This window comes from Cygnus olor, chromosome 1, assembly GCF_009769625.2.
Source record: "Cygnus olor isolate bCygOlo1 chromosome 1, bCygOlo1.pri.v2, whole genome shotgun sequence".
NCBI classification, from domain to species: Eukaryota; Metazoa; Chordata; class Aves; order Anseriformes; family Anatidae; genus Cygnus; species Cygnus olor.
The window spans coordinates 151,753,967-151,777,678 of NC_049169.1; the positions used below are offsets into that span (position 1 = coordinate 151,753,967).

General features: G+C 38.2%; 1 protein-coding gene and 1 long non-coding RNA gene across 6 annotated transcripts in view; both read left to right on the top strand.

The window, feature by feature from the left end:
- FGF14 (fibroblast growth factor 14) overlaps window positions 1-22,938 on the top strand; it is a 411,758-nt gene extending 388,820 nt beyond the window's left edge. For all 5 annotated transcript variants that reach the window (XM_040537873.1, XM_040537865.1, XM_040537898.1 and 2 more), the window contains 2 exons: window positions 18,522-18,720; window positions 21,292-22,938. In XM_040537873.1, the coding sequence (XP_040393807.1) occupies window positions 18,522-18,720; window positions 21,292-21,428 (336 nt within the window). In that variant the 3' untranslated portion in view covers window positions 21,429-22,938. The remainder of the gene's footprint in view (window positions 1-18,521; window positions 18,721-21,291) is intronic.
- On the top strand, window positions 2,497-6,768 carry LOC121060266. Its single transcript, XR_005814763.1, has 4 exons — window positions 2,497-2,658; window positions 2,918-2,981; window positions 3,446-3,565; window positions 6,680-6,768. It is a non-coding gene; the product is annotated as an uncharacterized LOC121060266 (long non-coding RNA).
- Window positions 22,939-23,712: the final 774 nt, after the last annotated feature.

The following is a 23,712-nucleotide window of genomic DNA, read 5'->3' on the forward strand; positions in this document are numbered from 1 at the left end:
ATAAAAGTAACAATTTATTTACTTTTAACTGTTTTATTTACTTTTAACTGTGTTGATACTTACAGAAGGTCTTTACCTTGAGCTATAAACAAGGAGTGACATCGGAGCAAGAAATACTCCATGGGTATTAGAAAGATGTAAAACCACAGTTGCTCGAGGACATGATTTTAGAAAAGAAATCTAATAAAAGCATAATAAAGAAATGGCTTAGATAATGAAAGCCTATGTATCCACTGAGCTTCAGTGAAGGGAGAGAAATTTTATCATCATGTTCATAAACCAAGCTGTGACCCAGCCAAGAACAGTGTCCTTCACCCACTGACCCGGTTTGTGGGCTCCTTTAGAAGAATACAAAAATAAATGATAGAATCATAGAATATCCTGAGTTGGAAGGGACCCACAAGTGCCACTGAGTCCAACCCCTGGCTCCACACAGGACCACCCAAAAATCAGACCATGTGTCTGAGAGAGACATGCTTCTTAAACTAAATCCGGCTCAGTGCTGTGACCACTTCCCTGGGGAGCTTGTTCCAGTTGGGCTTGGGCCCAACCACCCTCTCAATGAAGAATCTTTTCCTACAACCCAGCCTGAACCTCCCCTCTTGCATCCTCATGCTGTTCCCTTGAGTCCTATAGCTTGTCACAAGGGAGAAGAAATACATAATATTTAGCTTCCATCAGACCTTGCCTACTTATCTAGGAAGCTTAAGTCAAGTTTTACTGCTGTTATACACTATGGCAACTTCCAAACAGACCCCAAAATCTGGGGTCTGGACAGGCACCCCATTGTGGTTTAACCCGGCCGGCAGCTAAACACCACACAGCTGTTCGCTCACCCTCCCCCCTCCCTCTCTGGGATGGGGGAGAGAAACGGGAAAGCGAAGCCTGTGAGTTGAGATAAAGACAGTTTATTAAGACAGGAAAATAACAACAACAACAACAACAATAATAATAATAATAATAGTATTACTAATAATAATGTGTACGAAACAAGTGATGCACAATGCAATTGCTCACCACCCGTTGACCGATGCCCAGCCTATCCCTGAGCAGCCGGCCCCCCCACCCCGGCTAGCCACCCCTATATATTGTTCAGCATGACGTCAGATGGTATGGAATACCCCTTTGGCCAGTTTGGGTCAGCTGTCCTGGGTCTGTGCCCTCCCAGCTCCTGCTGCACCCCTAGCCTGCTTGCTGGCAGGACAGAGCGAGAAGCTGAAAAGTCCTTGGCTTGGTGTAAGCACTACTCTGCAACAATTAAAACATCAGCATGTTATCAGCGCTCTTCTCATCCTAATCCAAAACATAGCACCCTACCAGCTACTAGGAGGAAAATTAACTCTGTCCTAACTGAAACCAGGACACACCCCCAGAGGGTACCAGGGAAAGAAGCCGCATCCCCCCTGTCATCATGGCCAGCCACAGCCCATGTGCTTCCTGAACTAGGCTCCTCATCCCTCGCAGGAGCCAGGCTGGTCCTAGGGAAATGATCTACTGGCAGTCTGGTAACAACCCCATACTGTGTTCTGCTTGTGGTTATGCTCAGGGCCTTACCTGACTTAGGGGCCTTCAAAGTCATTGCTTGGAAGCCTCTTAAAAAGTCCAGGGAAACTAGCGTAAATGAATCAGGCAAGACATACACTTTCGCTATGTCACTTGGTCCTTCCCTTCCCTTCCCTTCCCTTCCCTTCCCTTCCCTTCCCTTCCCTTCCCTTCCCTTCCCTTCCTTCCCTTCCCTTCCCTTCCCTTCCCTTCCCTTCCCTTCCCTTCCCTTCCCTTCCCTTCCCTTCCCTTCCCTTCCCTTCCCTTCCCTTCCCTTCCCTTCCCTTCCCTTCCCTTCCCTTCCCTTCCCTTCCCTTCCCTCCCCTCCCCTCCCCTCCCCTCCCCTCCCCTCCACCTCCCCCTTCCCCTCCCCCTTCCCTTCCCTTCCCTTCCCTTCCCTTCCCTTCCCTTCCCTTCCCTTCCCTTCCCTTCCCTTCCCTTCCCTTCCCTTCCCTTCCCTTCCCTTCCCTTCCCTTCCCTTCCCTTCCCCTTCCCTTCCCTTCCCTTCCCTTCCCTTCCCTTCCCTTCCCTTCCCTTCCCTTCCCCTCCCTTCCCCTCCCTTCCCCTCCCTTCCCTTCCCTTCCCTTCCCTTCCCTTCCCTTCCCTTCCCTTCCCTTCCCTTCCCTTCCCTTCCCTTCCCTTCCCTTCCCTTCCCTTCCCTTCCCTTCCCTTCCCTTCCCTTCCCTTCCCTTCCCTTCCCTTCCCTTCCCTTCCCTTCCCTTCCCTCCCCTCCCCTCCCCTCCCCTCCCCTCCCCTCCCCTCCCCTCCCCTTCCCTTCCCTTCCCTTCCCGGCCCTTCCCTTCCCTTCCCCTTCCCCTTCCCCTTCCCCTTCCCCTTCCCCCCCCTTCCCTCCCCTCCCCTTCCCCTTCCCCTTCCCCTTCCCCTTCCCCTTCCCCTTCCCCTTCCCCTTCTTTATCTTGTTCCTCTTGTTTGCTTTGTCTTGCCTCACCTTGCTTTATCAAGCTTCCCCTTGTTTGCTCTATCTTGCCTCACTGGTTTCCCCCAAAGGGTGATGAATGCTGATGAGGCTGTGCCCACCCTGAATAAAGGCAATCTCTTTTAGGAGATCACTGGCATTTAGTTGTACACCCAGAGAACCACGTCATATATTTACTGGTTGGTATTTGATGGAGTCTCTGGCCAGAGGTAGCTGTGTAGTTGTTTCCTTAATCAATGAAAAAATTAGAGCTTAACTAAAGAGAACAACTCACCTTCAGTTTAAGAAGGAAATATACTTTTATTAGGCATGCAGAGATGAGTAATTAAAATGTTAATTTTTATCCCACAGTGAGGACCCAAAGTATTTTATATCAGTTTTCCAATCAGTGTAGTAATTCAAAATTTTATCTCTGCCTTGTAATCCAATGTAAATTAGGTTCGAGCCAGGCTTGTTTAGCAGATATATGTGCTGAGACACCGGAGGACTCTTCAGAAAAAAGGTATGCCAACTGTGGGTGGTGCACAAGTCATGAGCCTCAGAAGTGTCAGGCAGGAGACAGACACTGTGTGGGTAGAGAAGGGATCTCTTTTTATATTATTTTTTTCTCAAATATTGCATTTCTCTGTTATTATTGATAGGAGCAAATAATGGAATACCTGTAATAACATTCTGGGTATAGTGATAGGTTAGAAAAATAAAGTAGAAGGCTTTATCCCCCTTTTCTTTTAAGTAAGAATCCATTTACTTAATTTCAGTTTCTAAAATAGCTTCATTGACATGAATTGATCCGTTGTGGTGGGGGCTGGACGGTGCTCCTCTGGGTGCATCATGAGCAAATGTACTGCTTGCTTGGAAGTTTCAAATAAGTGGTTTATTCAGAATCCTGCCTGTTCTTACAATCATGGGCTGCAAAACATCTATGGTGGCTTAACTGCCCTCTAAACACATTCTTTCTCTTCCCAGATCTTGCTATGTCCCCTTCATGGGTCTGGAGGTCCACAGCTTGGGGAGGAAACATTTTTTTTGTTACCTTTTTGGGCAAAGCAGGGAAATTTACATTACCTACTGTCCAGCTGGTCCCAGGTACTGTTTCTGATAAGAAAAATGAAAGTCTGTGTCACTAAATTTAGAAGAAGCTCTAGAAACAAACCTGAATGGGTTGCAGGATATATAGGTGGAGAGGTCTCTATGAACAATATTTCAAAAAGCAGCAGAGCTGCCCCACCTGCACACATATGTGCAGCCAGCATGCAGCACAGCATCCCATCAGCACAAAACTTGGTGTGCGGGCCCAGGGCCCCATCCAGCCTGGCCTTGAACACCTGCAGAGATGGGGCATCCACATCTTCTCTGTTCCAGAAAAAGAAAGAAAACAAGGCAGCATAACACCAAAAATAATTTGTAAAATCTTCCATTTATTGCAGTCAATGTTCCCTTTCTCTTATTTCTTCCTCCAAAAATCATTGGTTTTGCACATTTTAAAATGTAGCTGTGTTCTGTCCTTGCCTTAGCACTTGGAGATTATGGGCACAGCAAGCTTGTTGCATGTTCAGCCTTTATTCCACTGTGGAAACAGCCACTTCTGCAGGCTTGCACCTTGTCATGAGGGACATGTCAGTACAGCAGAGGGCATGGATAGAGATGTGGTGGTCCGGACATCCCTCTGGGGCTGCTGCAAAGTAGCACAGATGAGATCAGCCGTGACACTCATTCAGTCTTACCAGCCGCTCAAGTCCCAGTGGAAAAGCAGACCTGAGTGGAGCTTATGTATCTAAACCTATAGTTAAAGGCTACTACAATATTCAATGTGTTACAGCTACATACAGAAGAAACTTTTTAAAATACAAATGTATACAATTGATTTTTTTTCATTCCCAATATCTTGTACAATATTTTATGTAGGAGAAAAAATATTTTTAAAGTATTGAATGACATCTCATGTTATCCTATTTCCTGCAAATGAAAAATGTACTTCAACACTATCAAAAAATATTTTTAAAACAGGAAAAATAATTCCTATTTTCTCCGGTCCATCTGTCTTTCCCTGTGGTGAAATATATTTTGGAATTATAGATGCTGGATTTCTCTTTCACCCCCATGCCCTAGAGAAATGCAAATGCTTTGGTGAAAAATATTCTGCTAATCTAATGTCTTCTTTTCTGACTGCTTGTTCCAAGGCTGCTTGTTTTAACTTTCTTTTTGATGAAGTTATGTTTGAAAATCATGATTTGTAAGGAATTATGAGCAGCAAGAAAAAACTGCCTGTTGACTATACAAAAGAAACTGTATTGGGAATGTTAGGGTAAAAACAAAACAATACATCCATTTCTATTTATATATTTATACAATTGGAGGACAAAATTCAGTTGTGATAAGTACTGAAAAAAAGACTCTTCTACACAGGCTTTACAGAAAATCAGGCTCTTGTATCTATCTAGACCAATGTGAAAGACAGACACTAAAAGAAAGGTAAATAAATTGCACTGAAATTTGGCTCTAAGCATAGATGCCTTATCTTCACGTTTGCTTAATTTTAAGAAATTGAAATCACTGAATGAATTTATTTGGTTTTAGTTGACTTTTGTAAAAAACATTGTGTCATTCAAGAGAAAAATTATTCATTCGTCCATCCCTCGTGCATGTTTGATATTTCTTTGGTATAGGCCTGGTGCACTATCCTATACATCCAAGAGCTACATAAATGTATTTGAAATACGATTTCAATATCTAAACCAAACTGGATTATACAAAAATTATATGTAATCATTAAGGCAACCCTAAATGTTCATAAAGGTGGTACTGTTTAAGCATTGTTCAAACATTAAACAACAACAAAACACTAAAAACATGTTCTTGTTTTTTTCTGGTTGGATTATTCTGGTCCTAGGATGGTGTCATTTAGGCACAGAAGGATCATTCATATTCAGCACCCATTTGGCCTTTTGTCTCTAGACCGAGACTGAAAAATTTATAAATGTTCAATTCATGTGAAAATATACAGGGACTGAAATTCAGAAAGAATAATGGCCTGCTGGAATCTGAATTAGTTTAATGCAAAATAAATAAATAACATTTAAAAAACACCAGTTCCACAAACCCACAAAACCCTAGATCTTAGACTTGTCATGATGCAATGCAGAAGGCAAAGCACATACAATTCAGAAGAGAAGATGGAGCAGGGCAGAAATAATATTAAAATGAGACCATTCCATAGGTCTGTCAGTGAATGTATGAAAGGATACAAGTTCTATAAATTAATATTCTTCAGAACTTTTAAAAATACAATGGCAAGGAAGGAATTAACCCAGTCGCAAGAGGGACAATAGAGAAAGAAGTATCATGGCACCTTCTTGATTAGAGTCCTCCAAATCCTGGTTTTTATATTTTCAGTAGACTTACTCAAGTGAAGGAAGGGGGGGATTGTGCATAAAAATTATGGGAAAACAGCTTCCACCTTTCATAAAATGTTTTCAGGTCAATAACTGATAAAAATAATAATAATTAAAAAAAAAAAAAAGAATTAAGAGCAGAACACATATACCATTTTTATCTATTCTAAGGACACATACCACACAGTGCCTTTGGGACGCAGTGGGAAAAAATGGAAATCGAGATAAAACTGATGATAACAGAGTAGTATGTTTATAGCTCAAAAGATAAAAGTGTAAGCAGTAAGTCAAATCTTTGCCCTGATTGAGAACACAGTAAACAGATACATTTTTCAGTGTATGTGGGCATGTTGTACAAGTTGTTGTACAAGTTGTACAACATGTTGTGACATTTTCAGGAAGAAAAAGTTCATATGACCTGTAACAATGTTTTTAATATGCTGTAGTTTTTATTATTGTGGGAGAAAGAGAAAATACGGTTCAAAAGGTTCTTGAAAGACTTAAAGGAAATGGAGAAGAAAAATGGAACTTCGATAAACAAGTATTAAAAATAAATAAATCATGATCTTGTAAGCAAGAAGGCAGAATGTTACAAAAGTGTAGACAGTGCCTGACAACGTGACACTCCATAAATTAGTTTGCATATCTAGGAGAAGTAATTACAAGGAATGTTGCATTGGAGGAATTAAGGCACGGTCTAATGGTGGGACACCATTTGCTTTTCCTTGATGAGAATATATATACATATACTTAGGGCCAAGCTTCTAAGCTTCTCTCAGAATAACAAACCATTTTTTCTTTCTGTTAGTTCTGGCCATAAGAAATAGTGCTTTGCTGTAGGCACATGCTAGAGCACAGGCTCACCACCCTGGCTAAGGAGAAAAAGAAACAACCCAAAAGCTCTTCAGGTAAAGCATAAGAAATTAGAAAAAAAAGGTGTAAAGGAAAGCTGTGAGAGCTATCAAGAGCCTCTGGTGTCTAAAGCACCAGGGTTTAAATGATAAATTCATGCTTGTAACCCACAGGTAAAAGAACTGTTCTCTGGGAAGCTGAAGAACTGTCCTCAGCTTTGGTGAAACAGGTAAAGAATTGCATTTCCAATGGACTTGGAAATCAACATACCTGATATTTTCATGTACATGCTTTATATATCAGCATGCTGTTTGTAAGACCTAAAACCAGTCTTTCCTTTGCATTCGGGAGTTTGCTCTTGCTTCTTACAGATGATGTAGTAGGGAACACCTTCATTAGTGTATTGATTACATTTCTTCTGCCAGTTGAAGGTGGGTTAGAGATAGACTTACTCTATCAAGTAGGCCGTTGTTTTGACCCTGGTCCTATGCCTCTAGTTCTTTTTACACACATGATTTAATAGTGATACGTTTCCCAGCTCAGTTTGTCTTTGCAATTAGCTATTAAAGTCAATAGATAATGCCTTTTTAAGGTCATGTTGGCAAAGAGAATGATCTTCCACTTCTCAGGAACACAGGTGACATAAATGCATTTTCAAGCAGAAGTAAAGGCAACTATAGTCTTGTATAAAACCACATTGTTTTCTTAGAAACATATTCACCACAGCTGAGCTTCCTTGCAAAAGCTGTAGCGTGTGTGGCGTGGTATAATGAATTCTGTTGGAAAGCAATAGGATATAGAGGAGGGATACAAAATAGTATATAGGGAAGATTCAAAACTCCCATTAGTTTTGCAGATGCCAAAAAAAGTGTTTTGTTTTGTTTTTCCCCTTTGCAGTCTACATTCCTGATATATAGATTAGAAGGGTTAAAAGTTAGATTTGTACATATCTTATTATTCACCACGATTGTTCATCAATAGATTAAAACTGTTCTAGGATCAATATGCTGTCATCCATGCAATATTAAGCTTTGACTTTCCACAGGACAATTATAGGAATATGCTATAAAATACAATGAAGTAGGTGGAGGCCAGAAAGCAAGGGGCTGAATGATTTTATTGGAAATTGTCAGATTTCTAACACCTTGAGCAAATAGTGACATTGATTATTACTCAGTTGCCAGCAACTATTTATAAAAATATTGCTTTGTTTATTGTTGCTATGAATGCTATTTATTAATAGTATTTGCAAACTTTTTTTTTTTAATCTGCAATACACATTGCAACACTGAAGCAAATAAAAAGCCCCAATCCTTTGCTACCACTCTGAATTTTATCCTTTTATGATTTTTGCCAGACATCTATATACTCACATTGTTCATAATCAACCTTCATAGTCTTGTTGCTAAAAGAGGAATTTTATCTGAGCATCAGGATGTATCTATAATCATCCTGCTGTTACCCATCCATAAAAAAAACAAGCATCACTGCTGAGTGTATGTTACAAGTTGCATATAATCATCTCCTATTTAATGAGATACATTAAATTTCTTCTTTCTTAACATGTAATGATATACACAAAGCTGTCTAACTTGTTTCTTTTCACCACTTCTGACTGGTTAACAGTGTGATGCCTTTCCAAAAATATCTTTTAGTGGCTGACATTTTATTTCCCATTATTTGTTTAGTTAAAACAGGAGACAGAATGGATTTTATATTGTCTTTGGTATTGATTCACTGTGCATCTTTTGAAAGTTTGGGTCTGAATCTCTGTACTTTAAGGTTCTTCTAAAAATGGATCCTTGAAGTAACAGTTGTGTAGATGCTATGAGAATTAAATAATAGCAGGAAAATATTTTTAGATTTCTGAATGAAGTATATGAAGTGAAAACATGTAAGATTTTTTTTTTTTTTGAAATTACTGTTTACATGAGAGACATATATATAGATATTTTTAGCAACTTGGATTGTGACATATTAGCAAGAAAATTAGGGATTTTATGTGTAAAATAATTTAAAGATGGGCAACTTTTCTCGTATGTTACTTTTTCTTGACAGACATGGCACAGTGAAAGAAGCAAATAACAGTTCTTTTTCTCCTAAAATACATATTTTCTACATAACAAGAGTTAAGTAACAAACACCTGACAAAATGGTCTCTGTTCCCTTTGCCTTCCTGCCTTCAGTGGTCAGCTGTAGCTGGTTTGAGTCATGAAACTGAAAGAAGACTTAGCTAACGCATTTTCTTGGAGAACTGAATACATTTCTTACAGAATGGTTTTGCAACTTAGACTGAGGTTTCACTGGTCTTGTTTCTCACATTATCCTTATGGACATCCAGCATAAAAGAGCAAAAGGCTGACAAAGAGATATCAACAAGTTCAAATGACTGACCTAAGTTAATAGGCTTGTATTCATTCCAGTCCCTATCTTTTATAATAGTTGATTCTTTAAGTGGTTTAATTCATGCACTGAGAGATCATAGAAAGAAGACTGCAGGCAGAAAAACAAGCTCACAACTGTAAAGAAAAAAAAAAAAAAAGAAATTGAAAAAAGTACACTAAAGTAGGCCACTTCTTATAACCGGAGTGTTCTTGTGACTTTTTCTAGCTCCTCAGCTTGTAAATGACACCCATTTAAAAATTTCATAAATTCACACATCTTTTGGAAGGAACATGTAGAACTGAAAGAGTCTAAAGTATACCTTGCAGAATACCTCAGAATTTTCCCATCTATTCATGTTTACTTTTGCATTTGTAGATAGTTACGGAGATATCATACTATTGTACTCAACGAGGTCTGCAAATACTATATAACAACAGTGTGTCTATGAAAATATACTGCCCCATTTGACATTGCATAATAGTAGCTAATTAATGCTAATATACCAGTCACACAGTGACAAAAACTGGAATCAGTTTTCTTTATCCAACATTACAGTGTATTGCAGGGGAGCAGAATTTCATTTATGATAACTGGTAAGAAACAATTATCCCCTGGGTGTTTTTTTTTTGGTACTTGGTCATTTCAATAACTATTTTGCATGTTTTCATAATGATTTATATTATTTGAGGTATTTTGAACACAGAAGATTGTCTACAGTGATGACTAAATGTCTGGATAAAATTGTGTCAAAAAATTCCACTGTCACTTGGAAAGGTTCAGTCTAAATCTGAGAGCAGTCTGTGCTACTCCTACATTATTTACCTGTGGATTGAACAGTGGATTGATTGGCAATGGATGATACTTTCTTCCCTCACTCACTGTGGCTAGTTTCTACAGCTCTGTTGCTAAGTCCTTCCTTTCAGTGTCTTAATTTAGTGCTTTCCCATTTTTCCCTTGGCACTGGCCTTTTCCGGCTGAGAACCTGGTGCTGTCTACATGCTGATGAATCGTGGGTGTTCTGAGTGGAAGTGACTGGGAAAGATAGGCTGGTTTACTCATTTTCTTCTCTGGAACATCCCATAACAGTAGCAGAAGAAAATATTCCCTACAATGCACACAATTTCTTCTAGTTGTGCCTTGGGGTGTGTACCTGTCTTACTGATACTGGATTTCTTTAATCACAGGTGTGTACAGGAGATAAAAGATGTCTTTCTGTGTTGATACAGCAAAGAGTTATAGCTGGTGTTTAATCTGAAACCTTAAAGCAGATTTTACTGCAAATTTAAATTTTAAGGGAAACTAGGTGCTGAGGATTAGGTGGGGAAGAGATTATGCTCTGGGGGAAAGAAAGAATATATCATTTCACTGCTACAAGGATTCTGGCTGCATTTCCTTTCAAGCCAAGGATGCACTCAAGCCAGAAACTATAAATTTCTGTGGAATTTCAGAGTGGGACTGAAGCAAAAAAAATAACGTCACCCCCCATTATATGTCTGTGGAGATTAAGGAGGATGTTACACTTGACCACATGCTACAATGTGTGATGGTTGTGGGTGGGCTGCAGCCCATTCTAAACCCATATTTACAAATCTGGTTTATCACTAATATTTCTAAATTTAATTTTTAATTTTCAGGTGAGGCAACATTTTTTTATCATTTCTCTTGATGTATTCTAGTTTTGGCATGTAAATGCTAAAAACACAGTTGTAAACATTAGGTACCTTTTCCAGGCCTCTTCCCCCAAACCTCCTTTTGCATATCTTTGAATTTAAACAACCTTGATCCACTTACTCTAATGTGAGAGTCATGATTTAGCTCTGCATTAAGGGCTTCATTTCAAAAACATTAGTTCTCTTTTGCAGTCAAACTGTACAACATTAAATAACATATATCAGAAATACTTGCATCAAGGGAATTTTGTTCTATTCCATCCATGTCCTGCTGAGTTGATGACTCTGAAGTGTAGGTATCAATCAAAAGCACATAAATATCTCAGCACTGGTTGTGATATAATATTGTGTGTGGATGGGGAGAGAGAGAGAAGAGTTGTACAAGCCTCTGTAACTAGTAATTTGGGATCATTCTTGAAGTTATTATTTAAAATACTCTTTTATCTGACATTTAGCCTTGCAAATAGTAAGTTTATGGAAGTGATGAGTATGCGTACCGCCTTCTATACAAGACGTTATTGCCTGTGATCAATTATATTCTAATACAACCATCACTGCTGGTTGCAAGCAAAGCAACTTATTTTTTTATGAAACAATGAAGTTTTTGTAATCCAAACTGCTTTATGTTCTGTTTCAATCTGGACAGAAAATGAAGCTAAATTCAGGTTGCAATCAATCATCTTAAACACACCATCTTAAACACACAGAAACCTGTCCAAGATATTTTTTTTGCTAGTTTGTGTATGCTGTGTGCCTTTTATTCTTGACCTTACTGTGAATCTCATGAATGTACATGAATAATAGAATTGCTACATTATTAATATTACCAGTCAGATCACTGCTAATTAGAATGCCAGTTAAGTGCTAATATTTGCAAGAGCACTGATTCACATTTCCTTTTGCCTAAATTTAGTCAGAAGTTGGTTTTTATTGTTGTTGTTTTATCAGTTCTTAACCTGAAAATATTTTATAAGAAGTGGGAGCTGTTTTTCCATAATTTTTATGCACAATCCCTTCTTTCCTTCACATGAATGCCGTTGTTTTTTTTGTTTGTTTTTTGTTTTGTTTTTTTTTGTACAAGCAGTGATATTCACATCATCATGTCTTTGAGAAGGTCCAAGATGAGAGACAAGAATTATAGCTAAAAGTTTTGCTTTTACATGCTGGCATCTTGACTGCACTTTCAATGATTCTTTAACCATCAGGATCATTCCTGTTTCTTTTCTGCATGATATCACGTCCTGTGTTTGTTTACTTATTTATTTAGGAATTGTATTAGGAATCTTCCGGAGAAAATAAATAACACTAGCTCTGAAAAGACAATATTGGTGTTCTCTGACTGTTAAGAGTATATTAAGAAAAATTTCTGTCTTAAGAGCATGAAATATGTGTACACAGACTTCTGAGCATTTGCTGCTTTCATGGGGTGCCTGTAGGATTGGCAGGTTCAGCTATTACTGCTTTTTATTTTGAAGCTTTGTTAGTAATGTTGCTGCGAAGTTCATAGTATGGCAGCTAGTCTCCTGCAGTCTTCCTCTTCTTTGGTATCTTATTCAGCCAGTTTGCATACAGAAAATTCTGCCAACTTTTCTTGTTCTTGTTACTATGTTTAAAAATGAAATCTATATTAGGGGATTTTAGGTACAGATCAGCAACATGTCTTCTGAATATACGGGGAAAGCTTTATCAATTTCTCTTTTATCAAGACAGTATCTAACCATATGTTGTTGGGTTTTCTGCCAATTGAAGAGGATCTCTTGGACAAGATGATTTTGAACTGTAACATTTTGGCCAGCTTAAGAATTGGAAAAAAATGGTGCTATGGATGGGAAGTCTTGAGTAGATCTTTTATTCTTTTATATAAACATTTGTCAAATAAGCATTCTGCAAGACAACAGCCCAACTAATCCAATTCAGTGTGCAGCAAGTCAGATAAATGTCGATTTAGGTATTTTTCAGTTCTCCTAAGCAGGTGAAGCCTCCATATCTCCTGATTTTTGTTGCATGACAGTGCCTTTTACCCTTCTACAACACAGCAACTGCTGTCTGGGATCTCATCGTTCCACACCTCAATTACTCCAGTGTCCTCCCCTCCTGCACTGACAAATGCAGTACCACCCCCGCTGTTTTATTTCAGAAGCCTGCCACAAAGTTCATTTTCCAGCTTCATTATTTTAACTCTATTTCTCTTCTCTGTTGAGTGTCTTCTCCTCATTAAACACAGACTGCTTCTCTTTAATTTTAGGGCCCTTCTTCATGAGTCATTTCCAACCTTATTATCCACTATCAAAATGTTGCTTCCTCCTTTTGGTTCCTGTGTTGCTAGCCTCTAACACCCCCAAAATACCTTTGTGCTTACTCTGTGCTGTTTTTCTCACCTTGCAGAAGTTTCCCATAAGCATCTGCAGAACTAATGTTGTCTTTTCTCCAGCCTCTCTTTAGAACTCATTTGTCATCATTCCTAGCAAAAATGTTTGATAACCAGCTACTAGCATGCTGAGATCATTGCTGGGGTGTTTTGTTTCTTTATACCTTCTATCACTCTGTATTTGAATGGTAAGGTGTTTGCATCAGGCAGACTCTGCTTGGTCTGTACTTCTAAAGCATCGATGCCCTGTTTCATCAGCTGGACTTCAAAGTGCAAATAATAAATACGATTAAAACAGGATTAAAACTGGTATTGAGTTCTGAAATGGATCGGTAATCAGGTCTTTCTACTGTGCTTGATTAGACTGGCTGTTCCTCACCTGGCAGTCTCTTTGAGTTTGTCTTACTGGTGTGTTTTCTGCTTAGCACCATGGAGTAACTCGTTCAACATGCAGCTGTGCATTTGCTGCCTGGTGGGATGAGCGGGTCCCATTGTGCCCATCTCCAGGGGAATCCACTGCCTCCTTATGTGCTGCTGGCTGCAGTTCAAGAGGCTGACTGCTAGGTATATCACTTCTGTGAGCTGTAACTAGAATGATACCCTCATTTCCTATATTTCAATATAAAGAACAAATCTAAAGAGGTTTGAAGGTTCAGGAGCAGATGGCAGGCAACTTTTGTAGCAGGCCCTGTCCATGGGGCTTCTTTCATGCCTTTCGATGACTGTGGTAGAGCCATGGCCTTATGTTATCCCTCCTGGTGTGCAGTGAAAGGCTATATTTTGGACAGTCCTGCCAGGTCATTACTGGTTGACTTACTGAATACAGATATAGTTTAAAATTGCAGGAGGAGTTCATATAATTTTTAAACAATATCTAGAAGTTATATGGCTAGCTCATGCTTTTACTTTGCAATTCTATGGTTCACAACACAGGTGTCTTGTTCAGAGCTGCATAATTATTTCTTCTTTCTGAGTGCTGTAACAGAAAACTATATGCTTTTTTTTTTTTTTTTAAGTGAAAAACAGTCGCTACAAATGACTATTGCAGTATTAAAGCTAGCTAAATTGAACAGATGAAATAGTCAAAGACTGGCAAGTGGAAGTTACACTGATAACTCATTCAAATGTTTTTATTTACTCAACAATTCTGGGGACAGTAAAGCTTTCTGTACTTTGATTTTGAACTACAGCCCTTTGCTAGTGTGGCATCTTCTTGATTAGCATGGAGGTCTAGCTACATCTCATCAAACTGTACCCTCCGATTGACAGACATAAACATTACTTGGCAGGGAATTCATCTCACTGGTCATCTGAATAGCCTCTCAGCAATCCCTGTTTTTATCAACAGCATGGGTAACCTGAGCTCCTTTTTTTCAGCATTCCTGAGAGGTGGATAAAGTGTTTTTTTTTAAAAAAAAAAAAGTGTTTTGTTCTTTAATGAAAACAGATTCTGACGTCAGCACATGACTCCGTGAGCTAAGGCTCTGCTATCATGATGTAATACTACAATGAGGAGTTTTGGCAACACTGGTAGTAGCCCCAAAACTAAGGTCTCCTCAGTGGCAGAACTTTTTGATCCCAAGAGGGGAACTCACAACCTATGTATTATGATACTTATGAACTCTACAGCTACCAGGAGAATTATAATATCTCCAAATAAGACTCACACCAAGCAAAAGCTTAATGGGAAGCTAGCAAAAATATTCAAGTGACAATTCTTCCCAGCAAGGTGCAATTTAATACATCCTTCACTTCCATAGGACCCAGGAAGCTGTAACTGATTGCAGTTTACAGCCAAAGCCCTCTCCTGGGGTTTTGGAAATTGGCAGCTGGCATGTACTTTATTTTTCAAATGTTGCTTTGACAGAAGAAAACCACATTTTATGTAAGACTACAGGTTAAATCTGAGTACTGACCTTGGAAAAGAAATTCTGAGCATAAGTTCTTGTTTGCAAGTCATGTCTGGTTTTGCAATTCATTGATTTTGTAATACAAAATGTAAAGATTGTCCTGTGATCAAAACCCAAAAAGTCATTCTTGCAGGGAAGATCTAAATGATTCATGTCACTCAGATGCAGATTTAGATTCCTTCTGTCTGGATATAGATAGGCAGGTAGCCTAGGGGAGTGCTCTCATTGAGTTTTTCTTATAAAATGCCATCATATTGTTTTCCCTCTAACAGTGACTTCAAATAAAGTGGGCTGTAGTTGATTTTTTTTTTTTTTTTTGAAGAGAGTGCTGTTAGCCCATGATAGTCATTTTTCTGAGAGTTCCTACTGGGTTGAGGCTTAGCTCTGCAGAGCTAGACTTGGCCTAGGTACATGCAAAAAGCATCATTTTAGGTGCTAGGGCTGCTTTACTGGAGAAAATACATGTGCTAGCAGCTTTTTCAGCCACCTGAGATGGTGTCTGTGGCAAGGCTTTAGAAGTCAGAAATATTCAAACCAAGGGAGGAGCCCATTTCAGAAGTCGCTTCTGAAAGTTGCAGAGGAATTGGTGGCTGTATTTCAGTATAGTCATCATCAGGTGCTTAATTTTCACTCTTTCCACTTCACTGAAGCTATTAGCATCATGCTTTAATCTAGAATATATTTAAGTGACTTTTTGATTGAGAGTTTATCCCAGGCAGAACTGCATCCTAATAGACTGGATGAATGCAAACCCTGTCCAAAACTGCTGTACTACCAGTTCATCTGGAGTAGTAGCTGCAATAATTTGGGGCAGAACACTGTCATTCAGCTTTGGTTCTTCCTTCAAATAAAAAAAAAATCATCAGACTATTACTTTGATTTTTATAACTATGCAATAGTAGTGATGCCAGTTTGTCCAGTCTATCACTATCAGCCTAAATCCAGGAGTATATAAGTATATAAGTAACTGTATTGATACAGTCCTTTTTTATTATTATTATTTTGTAAAGTAAAATACCTAAAGTCTCATATGCTGTGCAGTGCTAGAGACACTACGGCACATGCCAAATAATGGAGTTGAGCAAAGAGCTGGTTTTAATTCAAACATGGGATATGGTTTTCACAGAATTTTAAGTGTCCTAATGGATACTGTTTGGGGAATAAATAAATAAAGAAAGAAAGAAATACTATTCACAGGCAGTCATCCAGTGAGGAGGAGTAGAGAAGGACAAATAGCTTTTGTTTATAGCAAAAAGTGACTGTTGGCTAAGAAGTAGTGTTTATGGTAATTGAGCTTTTACAAGGAAATAAAATGTAGTGGGGAGCACAGGGGGTAGCTTTTGCAGTGAAGCAGGTAATGAGGAGATCTGTGTAGGCAATTCCTGATTAGCATCTGCTGTTTCAACAGCTGAGGAACATGACTTGCATGTAAATACCTGTGCTAGGGTGTAGCAGGTAGTCCCTCCAGCATGCCACCCAGCCTTCTAGTTTTGAGTCTCCTTGAGCCCTACTGTGATTTGAAATCAGCAGAGGGGAAAGGAGAGTAGCAAAAACAGCAGCCGCCTTGGAACAGGGGGAGAAAAAAAAAAAAAACGTGGCAAAGGAGAAGTTGCTGTTAAGAAATTTCCTCTCATGGGTTTTTGGTGCCTCTAGTACAGATTGTATTTGCATTTCTGCATATGTGCATAAATACATCCGTGCACATAGGTGGTAAAGAAGTGGTGGTGCAAAAAGATGGCCATTGCACACATCAGAGAATATATCTTTCATTTTTAGGTGTTACCTATAGACCCTAAGTGTACTTGCTCACACAAAGCGACCTGTTTCAGGGCAGGTTCCCAGATTTTTTCCTGCCTGCTGCAGTAACTGCTTTTAGTGTGCTGTTGGAGAAAATACACTAATTCTTTTTATTTGAAGCTAAAAGTTACTCCATAATTAAGAAAGCTTAATCACTTAAGACAGCTTTGCTTACAGGTGGTAACTTAAGCCATGACAATACAAATACTGTATACCCCATAACATTAGAAGAAAACTTGTTTGTGCACTAAGTGACATTTAGTACAAATACAGAAGAGTACTTCCATCTCTGCTTTGCCAGGTGGGGAAGTGTATCTTTAGGCACTTTGATTTCCAGAAAGGAAAACCGTTAAGACAGAAACAGCTGTGAAATTCTTAAAACATATAGCCAGCTGATGTTGGGCTGCAGATCCTGAAAACATCTGCTGAGCTTTAACTGAGTATTGCAAGGAGCCAGTAGCAGACAGAGAGAAGTAGAGAAAGAAAGAAAAGATACTGTGATGGAGAAGAGAATATATATTATATTTCCAGAATTTTATTTCTTAAGAAAGATAACTGAAAGTAATATAAATAAATAAAAATAAGAATAAAAAAAAAAAAAAAAAGAGGATTTAGGGCTAAGAACTTTGTGCTCTGGAGGCTTAGCAAGCCGTCTTCCACTTTCCTACTTCCATCTTCTCCTTTTATGATGGGATTATTGTCCGCAACCTTCAACAGACATGACCAAAGACTGAAAATCAGTCTACATCCACACAGAATCCCATTTTCTCATGATAAAAAGTGTAAATTAAATTTAATGTACATTAAAATATGTAATTTTGTTTATTAACTTGCTGTTTTGTGTGTTTTTTTTGTTTCTTTTGCTGTTGTTGTTGTTTTTTTTCCCTAAGGACCTTGGTAAACTGTCCCAATATATGTTTACATTCTTTATTTTACTATTGTTTTACTACTTGTTTTTATTTAAAGTTAAAAGAGTATGGCTACTGGGTCTAGAAGTTAGTGCATAGGTTAATCTTAATAAAGAGTTCAGAACAACTGCTCTGTTACTGAACGTGACTTTTGGAAACACTAACAATATTGACATGAATGCTGAGGATGTCAATAGGAATTACATTTCTTTGTCCAGAAATCTGTACATGAAAATAGTGTTGTCCTGCAGTGTTACCGGCCCCAAGGCCTACTCTAGGAAATAATATATTTTATAATATGTTGGTAACATCAATTTTTAAGCATTAAATATTAGCTGTTGTAAACCATAGAGGGACTTTATTGCATTTATTACACCTGCTGAGTATGCTAAAACTGAACAATTGTTTTCTCATCAATGTTATTTTAGCACAGTCTTTCTTAATCAAGAAAAACAAGGATATCCTTGCAGAAAAGCAAGAAAGAACTATACCTATATTTTAAATAGTGTTTTTATGTTTGTGCTGCTTCCTCTGTATTTGAAGATATACTATCCCTGTTGCACAAACAGGGAAAGAGAGGCATCCATGAGAGGTGAAATAACTTCACTTGGAGGTCATCTAGAGGAAAACAGATCTTCTGGTCTCAAAACAGAACCTTATTATAAGTCTTATATTAAACTAATCAAGAGGTGTTCATGAGTTAACAAAACAGAAACAGCACTTCAGAGATATCATTTAACATTTACTTTTCCTCCCACAGGAACTTTTTACACCGGAGTGCAAATTCAAGGAGTCTGTTTTTGAAAATTATTATGTAATCTACTCGTCCATGCTCTACAGACAACAGGAGTCCGGAAGGGCCTGGTTCTTGGGGCTGAACAAGGAGGGGCAGGTCATGAAAGGAAACAGAGTAAAGAAAACAAAACCAGCAGCTCATTTTCTACCCAAGCCATTGGAAGGTGAGGTTCAGTCCATCACTGGCAGATCTTCCTATAAATCCCAGGAAAAGAAGAGGGAATGGTTTCTAAAATATCTTTTGCAAATATGTGTGCCACACACAGGGGTCGCTCCAAGTGACAGTCGCCAAGATTCATGGAGCAGATTTGTGCTTCGGCATACTGATGCTAGAAAGGACAGGTCTAAAAACATTCTTTCAAGGGATTAAGAGGTGATTTTGCAAGAAAAGAAATCTTTTGTGGAAGTGCTTTGTGCTGTCTTTAAAATATTCTCTTGCTAGCAGCAAAAATTCTTGAGAGTCTTGCAGTGAGATAATACTCTTTTCATTAATCAGAATGAATTAATGGATATTGTAGGATAGTTGGGAGTTATAACTGGAATGGATGAAATGTCAGTATTTCAAGGTAAAAACCTTCTAATACAAAACACAAAGGTCTGTTTATAAAATAAATCATACCGTATTACTTAACCAGTTGATGTAATGCACATAATTTGTGTAAGTTGGCCATTAAACAAAGGTAGAAGCAGATAAAAGTCTTACTGACCTTACACACTAAAATGGTGTCACACATTCCTTGGAAAACTCATTCACTTATATCTTGGAAATAGAATTTATGATCAATCCTATTTATTCTGCAGGCCTTTTCTTACCTATTTTGCTTTTTGTGTCCTGTCCTGGCAGCACTTCAAACTTCACTGAGATCATCGCTACACACAGCCTCAGTCATTCTGAAAATTATTTCATAACTTAACATCTTAAAACACACACAAGTAATGCTTTAGTCAGCAGTCTCATTTATTTCTTTTAACATTTTAACTGAAAGTTTTGATTAATGGATCAGTTTGGTAAATGTTTTAGATTCTTTATGATGAAACTCTGAACAATCCTATGTTTTAAATTCATCTTTGAACTCAGGCTGATGCCTTTGTGCTTCCCTTGTTTTGCAAGTTTTATGTATTTCCATAACCTTTCTATTCTATTGACATTTTATAAGTCAACCTCTGTAAATTATAAGAACTGTAGGGGGCGATCCCAGTGCATTTTTAAAAGTAACATCCATTCATATGGATTAGGAAATAACTTTTTTCGTAAATGTTTGGATGGTCAGATGCTTCCAAAATAGCCCGGGCAAGGCATATATATATATATATATATATATATATATATATATATATATATATATATTTACATTGCCTACGACAGTTATTAAATATTACAGCTCTTCTATGTTATTCCTTACTTTATAGTTTCATCTCATGTTATTTGACTTGATTTTTTTTGTATGTCACAGTGTTACTTCATCAAGCTCTTTAATTAACCAGAAAACTGTCCTAAACACAGCTATGGGGGCTCGCCCTGAAGACAATCATATCCAGACTTATCCAGATATATCCAGACTCTAGAGAAAACATTTAATTTCAGACTTTCAGAAGCCATAAAAGGATTTAGATTATGGTACTGGTACTGGAAATGTTAGAACAAGTATTTGATTAGTTATCAAATTTCATATTTGTTATGAAACCCCACACCACCAAAGATTAAGGCCCGTACTTTGATGCTCCTGCCTCCTACTCTAATTAGCCAAGGAATGAAGGGATTGTGCTCTCTATAGCAGCACACATCCAGCCCCCAAATCATAGTGTGATGATTAATTCCTTTGACTGCTTTGATATGTCTTTTAACACTGCTCTGGTATATTATAAATACTACTGAACTTAGGCGTAAGTGGAAATATTACCTGATTCACTGACATGGAAAAATAAATTGAATGATCCAAGAGCATTGATCATTAAGGCAGCTTAATGCTGGAACTGTGTAATTGAACATATGTATTTTCCTCAAAGGATTTGAAGTGGTTAGATAGGGACTGAAGCCCAGAGGCAAAGTTTTAATTCATCTAAGAATTCTGTTAATAGTTAATTTGGAGTTTTCTACACTTTGTTCAGTGAAGAGAAGTGGATCCTGCATATGGTTTTGGAAAGGAATAAAACCCCCAAACTTCATGTGGACTCTGCAGAACACACCTGGACACTTCTTCAGTGAACACCTCAAGAGATCATGGCCAAGGCCCTCAGACTTTGGAGCGAGATGTACAAATAACTTAGCACAACTGTACCCAAGCCTAGTCTTGCAATGTAGGACTGAAAAAGGACATTTAAGTCTAGACAACTCATAACACTTTACTTCTAAAAACTCATAGAATATTTATTTAAGGGTTGTAGATATGTGTGTATATAAAAATATATGTACATTGCTATGCCTACCTCATGCATAGACAGAATGGTAGTTTTTAATTTCTGAGGCTTCTATAGTTTACTTTTAACAGGCAAACATACAATTTCCTGCCGTTTTAACACAGACATGGCAGAAGTGAGAAATGTGGAGGGTCAAGCAAAGATAACAGTCATGTAAAACAAGCCTCTGTCAAAGTAAATAGTTTCCCTTGCATGCAAAAGAAACGTGGAGTATATTAACATATTAGTTATTGTAGATAATTAATCTTATTTGAGTTATGTTCTTAAATGAGATACATCCTTAAGAATGTCTCTTTTTTTTCCTTTCCTCCCCTCAGTTGCCATGTATCGAGAACCATCTTTGCATGATATTGGAGAAACAGTGCCAAAGGCTGGGGTAACTCCAAGTAAAAGCACAAGTGCATCTGCAATAATGAATGGCGGCAAACCAGTTAACAAGAGTAAGACGACATAGCCAGATCCTCACAGGTGTTGTGACTGACTGAGTCCCGAGTGCAGTTGAGCAATTTATCCTTGCCGGACTTCCCCTCTGCAGTGTCTGTGGATCAGCTCACAGCAAGTACTTGCGCGTTGCTGTTTCTGAACTGAGTTGTCGCAAGCGGATAAATCTCAACATGTAGCTCCCCCCACAACAAGAAGACACCTGGACGAACCAGCTAAACTCAGACCATGGAATGCCCTACCAGATATTGGAATGCCTTTTTAATATCTTTTCTGTGACTGTGACACTTCATGTGAATGACATACTTCACAAGTACACTTGATACCTTGCCTGCTGACAATTACCCATAATCCCTTTTTGAGTCCAGTTTCAGCAAAATCCATGTGTTTAAGTTCTATTTTGTAGCACACAAATAATCAAGTAATTTCTAGGTAGATGCTGTAAACCTGTGCTATTATGGATTTCTCTTCTTCCCTTTTTTATAAGGCTGCTCGCTCCACTGTCTGTGACCTTTTGCAGGGATTGTGTTTCTCTATAACTTAAGTGTTGCCGGTGGCTTAGTTTTGAAAGCAATCAGGGAATCAGGAAGCCTTCAAAAATCTATTATTACAAATTATATCTATAAAGAATAGGATCGTTGTCTCTGGCTTACAATGTTGATCAATGTGAATACTCTTTAGTAACAGATACCGTGCTTCTGAGGTTGGCATTATAGTGGAGGGAAGAGTGTCAAACACAACCAACAAGAAGTTTTCTGAAACGCGTGTTTGGCATCCCCCTATAGTTTCTTTGTGTGTGTGTGTTTTATACATATCACAGGCTTACTGGTAATGGTAACATTTGCCTTGCCCAGCGAGCAAGACCCACTCGTTTTTGGGAAAGTGGGTCCAAAGAATTTTGTAGGCCTTGTAGGCCTGAATTAAGGCTCATTTTTCATCTACTAAATCTTCATTGTTTAAAAAACAACCACCACCAATAAACAAAAGAAGTTAAGATTAACCAGAATTGCGCTACCTAAATCCATTTCAAATATAATCCTTTCCTGTTTTTAAGGAACAGAACTTAATGCCATTGTTATTTTTGGCTGATTTCCACACCTACTTAGCAAAGCATGGGCAAGGATGTTGTTGTGTTCTTTTTTGCAGCACCAATGCAAAGGGTAGTTAAAAATTATAGTTTAATATTTCTGGTGTTTTAAAATAAAAGGTTTTAAAACTGGACATATTACTAAACTTTATTTTTATTTTTAGCTAAGCATGCAAAGTCCAGTCCTATGTATCTCACTGATATTCCAGTACGTACCTCTACCCAGCTTCCTAGGATAATATGCCCACCAAATTGCTAGATTGAAGGTGCCTTGCCTTGATCTCTGTCTACTGTACTTTCTCCTACATGAACCTAGAAGAAATCAAAAACATTACAAAATTGAAGCCTTGGATCGTATTATGAGAAACACTATCATCACTTTGAGTTTGTCACTTCTGAACAATGAAACCGATGTTAGGGGGAAAAAAGATTTAAACAATACCACAGAGATGCCACTGAAGTGTTACATACTTAAGTCATGTGCTTTCAGAAACTAAGAATGTGGATAATCTCTGTATGCTTACTAAGGTATTTGTTTCTCAGAAAGGGCAACAAGGACCAAACTGTACCTCAGTCTGGAAAACTGTGTGACAACACTCTCTTGGCCTCTTGCTGTTATCTTGATATTTAAAGACAAAAAAAAAAAAAAAAAAAAGAAAAAAAAAGGAAATCATCCATTCCTTTTTTACTATTGTATTTCTTGCAGTTTATTTTATCATGTCTTTGTGCTGTAGTGGCCCTAACAGAGACCACTGGTTATTTCAACCTTCCTATCTGCTCAGCTGAATAACTGATTCAGTCTAAATGAACTTTTCATGCTAATTTTCAAATGTGTTCTGTTTTTATATGCAACTTTTAGTGCACTGTTCAAGGAAGCTACTATAAAGCTGCTAAATTCTGATTTCTTTTTTGGTAGGCCAGACTTCCTTGTTTATATATGTAATATGAGAACAACAAGTGAACACTTGATGTTGGGTCTTTCCAGGGAAGGAATGAGTCAAGCATGAAGCCATGCTTGACCATATACAAAGAAAACAAAATAATACAAAGCTAATTTAATACTGTGATAAACATGCAACAAAACTTTAACTTAGACTGTGCCCTTGCCTGCTAGCACTAAATGTTGGGGGGGGGGGGGGGGGGGGCGGAAAACAACACTTTGATAAAAACCTCGGTGCACCCTTCTCATCCCACCCAGTCCAGTGGGATT